Source organism: Zerene cesonia, chromosome 19, assembly GCF_012273895.1.
Source record: "Zerene cesonia ecotype Mississippi chromosome 19, Zerene_cesonia_1.1, whole genome shotgun sequence".
Lineage (NCBI taxonomy): Eukaryota > Metazoa > Arthropoda > Insecta > Lepidoptera > Pieridae > Zerene > Zerene cesonia.
In genome coordinates this window covers 3,835,155-3,841,488 of record NC_052120.1, presented here as the reverse complement: position 1 = coordinate 3,841,488, position 6,334 = coordinate 3,835,155, and the positions used below count along the sequence as shown (strand labels likewise).

The window sequence follows — 6,334 nt, the reverse complement described above, 5'->3', positions numbered from 1 at the left end:
AAATTAAATGTATCCTTAAACAATAATATAACATACTATGAACTAGTATTTCTAATAATATTTTAAGCATTTTATCTACTTATGAATGATTTTCTCTGCTTGGTATATGAAGTGGCAAAACTGCAATATTCTACTGTATTTATATTGTATTGTTACTTCGGTGTGACTTTTAAAAACAACATAGGCCATAGAAAAATAATACATCTATGAGCAAGCCATATCGTGTATACGTGACCTGTGATTAAAATAGAAGCTTTGTAATATTTTACCTAATATTAACAAAACGAAAATAAATATCTAAAGAACAGGTACTTTCTTTATATAAGTTCATTGAATTGAAATAACGGTTACGTATTTTTTTAAATGTGTCAGATACATCCTTAGATCTCTTAAGACTGAATACATTCATATAAAGTAATTTTATTACATCATAGTACCTACTAACGTTACATAAAAAATGTATGCCGGTATAATCCCCCTACTTATTTTAATAGGATTGAACCATGATTACTTTTTCCACTTACCAAATCAATAAAAAATAATTTTCACTGCAAAGAAAAATACTTCATAGACAACACTAATTAACTTCGGTTTAGGGTTCTGTACCCAAAAAGTTGACTTCGGTGTTCGTCTGTCCGCATCTGTCCCTGTATATTTTCTTAACCGCGATAGTTAGACAAGTAACATTTTGGGAGAAATATAAGTTTTTTTTAGCAACTAATATACAACCATGCTATAGCAACAATTAATAAAAAGGTTTAGAAAGGTCACAAATTGGATGCATTTACACACATAACTCATGAAATGTCTGCAGTGTATTTCTTTTTTTGGTTCAAATAAACTTATTTTTATTATTATTTTTTTATTTATTTTTTGCAGTAGCTCTTTTGCTTATTTGTACAAAACCCTTTGTGTCGTGAATACATATCACACATGTATTATAAATAATTTTTTTATTTTGTTGTGTGGGTGGTCCCAAACAGTTCTTATAAAATCAAAAAAGAGCTACCAATTTCAAGAAAATTAAGCTGGATAATTGTTGGCTTAAAATAAGGAATTATCTAAAATGTCCTAGATAATTAGTTACCAGACCAATAAAATTTATTGGTTTGAGCCTACTCCGTTTGTAAGCTGCACTTATCTGGTAGCTAATAATGTGCGGATTCAGACGCAATGAAACATCTCATTTTTAATAAACATAACAAAGCACTTTTTTAAGTATTCATTTTAGGTAGTAACGGTAATTCTATAAATGTATTTTATTAACACTAACATAAAAAATATAACCGTGTAAGTGAAATAAGTGCACAGTGCACACGCATATGTAAGTGTATCTAATCAACGCCCGAACGATTGCTCGTAAAACATTTCTAATAAATGCATACATGCATTAGCTATACAACAATAACAAGAATATTAGGTTACATAGGTAAACAGGTTAGTAATTTATCAAATATTTAATAAACGCATACAATTATTTGCAACTACCCATTTAACAGAGATTATGTATTTATAACAGTTGAAATTCCTCATTTCCTACTAAATGAATATATCGGAAAATGGCAGACATATTTTTAACAATAGGAATAAACGTTTCGCACATATAAGTAGTCCATATATAATAAATTATTAACAATCAATCTGTAATATTTAAATAACACATATTTATAGCTTCTCTACAAATGCATGAATAGCCAGTGACTCTACAACAGCTTGTCATTTAATTTTTATATGTTATATTAAATATACGCCTTAAACACCCATATTCTTCTATATTAAAAGCTTCTACAAGTTATATATTTAAACAATCACAATCTTTATAAATAATATAAATAGTTTTGTTCGTATTGCATTTAACATCCCAATTTGATATTTTTATGTTCTTTATTATATAATCTCTTACCACTATAATTACTTCTTACAGATAAATTGTTACTGATCTCATGATAAGCGCAAATACTAAGTACTTAAACGATTTTGACAAACACATAAATTTAATAAAAAAAATAATAAAAATAGGAACTAAATAAAAAAAAATAGAACAGAGATCAAGGATAAGATCCTTTAACACACATACAACTCATGTAGGTACCTAACATAAATGCGTATAATGCTCGTTACTGATATAAAAATTAATAAAAAAATAGAAAAGCAAAAAATAAATTTACATACATATGTTAAAATTGGAATTCCGTAAAGGAAATCTCAATTTTTTATATTTAATTACTTGTTACTTACAAACCAAAGAAGGTCTATTATAAATCAGTTTTAATTTAAGTCAATTAATTTTATGTTTTTATCAGATAAAATTTGAATATGTTTTTATAATATCTTCTGGAAAACCTAGGTTTACTAGGTAAAATAATTGAAAAACCTAATAATAACGTCAAGAACCAAAAGTAGGAACCAACATTATATTTATACATAAGAAACTTTCGATGTATAACAGTTGCTACAATTTCATATGCAATTAACATCACAGCCAATACATAATACACCAATCAATAACGAAATAATTAGAAGTCAACGGATATTTAAATTACGATTTATATATTATTTTTTGCATTTTAAGCATCTATCTTTTGGCGAAGGAGTTTAAATTACTGGCCGTGGACGCGCAGGCAAAGGTGGTGGTGCGCCTTGTCGTGCTGGTACAGGCGGTGGCGGACCTGTTGGCGGCGGAGTGTTGCTGGAGGGCGGCGGCGGGGGCGGAGCGCAAGATGGAGGAGGCATCATATCTGCTGGAGGAGAGCTTAGCGAACCTTGAGACACAACAGGTTCAGGAGTAATTGGAGCTGGTCGGGGTGGCCTTGCAGGGCACGCTGCTGGTGCACGAGATGGAACAAGCGGTGTCGGAGAAGGTGCCGGAGGCCTACTTGGTTGCTGTCGTCGAGGTGTAGGAGGCGCCGAACGTAGAGGTCGCTCAGCTGGAATTTCCCCAAATAGAGGTATTGTATTGTTAGTACACAAACCCACTTCAGATCTCACAATGTCTATCCAATTCGGTGATTTCAGCGTGACGCGTAAAGGTATTACTGATGATGATATAGTACCCTTTTGAGCTGCGGCAAGTGCATTTTGTCCATCTCTGAAAGTAATACTGAGCGTATGATCGTCAACAAAACGCACCAAAGTAACTTCGCCAAATGTAGCCAATTCCTGTAATATTATCGCCATTAAATTATCATCAAAAATAGTATCATCACTGTCAATATCTTCCACTGGTTGGACAATAATGCTAGCATCAGGAGGTCCAAGATCTTGAACAACTTCATAGAATACTTCCATACATTTTGTATAACTGACTTGTAGTACCTCTATTTCCAAGATTGCTATAACTGGTCGATGGTCACTTTGTTTTAATTCAGCTCTACCATAGTGAAGCAATTTTCCAGCGGCTGATTCTGATGTAGACTCAGGGTCAATAGTGTACTTTTTACTTCTCCACAAAACACGATCTGTCCAAGCGGGTGCCCGACATTTCTCACTCGTGTCATAGTCATCACTAAACAAGTCATATTTATATGTGGGGAGGAAAGTAATTTCTCCTTCAAAACAATTTTTGAAAACTAAACCTTGCGATTTTTGACGAGTTAGTTGGTCTTGTTCCAGCAGCCTTTGTAGGTTATTTTGTGCTGCCAGTAATCTTGTTTCTTCTTTATCTAAGTCAATGCGATAATTAAAATCTCCACACCAAAACACAAAGTCATGGGAATACAAAGATCGACCCATAGGAAATGCAACTTTTCGGGTGATTTCTGTATAATCTGCATTGCGCTCATTTACTTGAGATTGTCCAGCAGCAAAATGAGCACAAACAAAGCAAAGTGATGTGCCATAAATAACTAAGCGAATAGCCACTGCTCCCTTATTGCCAGTGGCCCCACCAAGCCCAGTTTTAACTGAATCTAATGCAACATCTCTAATGTGGGGAATTAGATCTTTTCTAGCAAACACAAATAAACAAACTCCAACTAATTGATGGCTTGAGAGCAAAGTATAAGATGCATCTCGACACAATACCTTTTCTAGTTCTTCACTCCATGCTTTAGCATTATCAGAACTAGCAGCCATAATATTACTGGCATTTAAATCAACAATTTCCTGAAATCCTATTGCAAATATATCAGAAGGGTGATCTTTAAGATTCACAGTGTTTACGAGTGAAGAATTGGGGCAATCCAACAACCAATCTGCCAAGGATACATCTTTATAGGCTAGACTTCTAAAATGTTTTCCACCATTAACATTGTAAGTACCAATAGTGATGCGGATGCTACTTGGTTGAGTAAACTCATTTGCTCTACGACACATCTCTCGCAGAACTGGTGTAGATGTATGTAAAATATTTGAAGGCAATAGTATCCTGGTACGATCTGAAAGTTCTGAATTTAATGTCGAACCTAACAATAGAATATCTATAGCTTCTTGTTTTGAGTTGTCCAGCAAATTATTCTGAATTGTTCTAGCAGCAGATCTTGCTCCATCAATTAATTTTGAACCACCCTGAATAGCTCCAGTACCAGCATAGATTTTGGAAATCTCATTACCATTATTAATCCACATTTGTTTAAACACTTCCTCAAATCTATTGACATTTTGTTTTTTATCAATGCATTGGAGTAACATTAGCTGTATTGCGAGCATCTCTAGACCAATAAATGTTTGTATTGAGTTTGTTCTGTCTAAACAATCTAAGCAATTAGTTCTTATTACACCTTTTTGCACATTATAAATATCAACACCTTTTGCACTAAATATGCTGATGCTGTCATAGTATTTTTCAACAAACTTTTTGAATTTACCCAAGGCCGATTCTATTGAAGAAGCTCTCACTTCCTGGTGATAATCAAATATAATCTGAACAATATCAGAATGAGCAGATTCATTTAAATGCCTTTGGAATGCATTACTCAGATTAGCTTCCCCTTCGGTACCTCCTATCATACTTGAACCAAGCAGATTAACAACAAAAATAGACCCATAATTACGTTTCAGCTGTGAAAAGTGTCTTTCACATGCACTTGTAGATGCATCATACCCTCGGGACATTTTAACTTTGTGTGATCCAACTTGTATGCCTGGTTGCTCCCAAAACAAAGGGACTGATCCCCTTGTTTGAATATATGACGAAACAGAGTCATCCACATATATAGCTTGCTCGGTTTCAACAAAGTTTGCAACATTGCCATCATCATTGCAACCTCTAACATTAAATCTAGTTCCAGCTCGCTCACAACTGAGTCGAGAAATTAATACCGCTCTTGCCAAGCGATGACCAACATAAATGGTACGAATTTCGACAGACCCACACATGGCACGGGTTAGCCAGTCATCACAGTCAATACCAAATCTAATAAGATGGATGAATAAAGTTCTATTCCAAAAGAATCTATTATCTGGACTGGCTCCTTTTGCTTTTCTTTGGGCGCACAATGTTAGATCAAAAAGATTATCACTGGTTTTACCTGAATTCCATGAAAAATAAAATGTTCCAGAGTTTAATAATTTTCTAACTTCACCAACTTTATCTTCTCCCTGTGTTTGATGGAATAGTGGTAAAAATTGAGATTGCGTTATTTTAAATACTTCATTGTCACCCACTTTGCCTACAGAGCTGCATCCCGTTACAAGAACGAGGTACAGCATACAACTTTCGCCGGAATTTAGTTGAAGAACTCCCAAACACCCATAGGCATCTGCTATTTTATGATACTGTTTACGTAAAGTATCTGTTTCTTGAGATGATAGAGAAACAACAGCTTGGGATTCGAATAATAGGGCTGTATCTTTATTTCGGTGTTGTAAGATAATACTGTAAGGATTCGGTGGCGCTGACTTCTCTAGTACTTTAAATCCTTTTGACATTGCCATTATGTACCAAACAATACCTAATGTTCCAGTTTCAAAGCCATCCGCCCCCGGCACTTAAATAATATCGCACTACACTGAAATAAACACAGACAACAGCGTTCACTTGCGATCCGAGATAGGAATTAGGAACTTGATAATTTTTTTGAATCAAATGTCACACTAATCAATTTCAAATGTCAATACGTCACTGCCATTGATTAGTTTTTATAAGGCTGCATTTACACGATTTTTAACAGGACTTTACGTTGTGTGAAACTAAAATAAAAAATAATTAATGCATACAAAACGAATGGCATTCATTTTTTTAGACTATATTTATATTGTGCACAAAAGAAGAAATAATTATTTAAATGCTATAAAGGAGAATATAATAAGCATCATTTCAATATCAGATTATAACAGAATCCTCATTGTACTTACCTAGTAAATAATTAATGGCAGATTGTAAAAAAAGACCAAT

General features: G+C 33.8%; 1 protein-coding gene across 1 annotated transcript; it reads right to left on the bottom strand.

The window, feature by feature from the left end:
• Positions 1-10: 10 nt before the first annotated feature.
• Positions 11-6,010, bottom strand: LOC119834425 (synaptojanin-1). The gene has a single exon (XM_038358783.1). The coding sequence runs from the start codon at positions 5,872-5,874 to the stop codon at positions 2,596-2,598; it is 3,279 nt and encodes a 1,092-aa protein (XP_038214711.1). The 5' UTR covers positions 5,875-6,010; the 3' UTR covers positions 11-2,595.
• Positions 6,011-6,334: the final 324 nt, after the last annotated feature.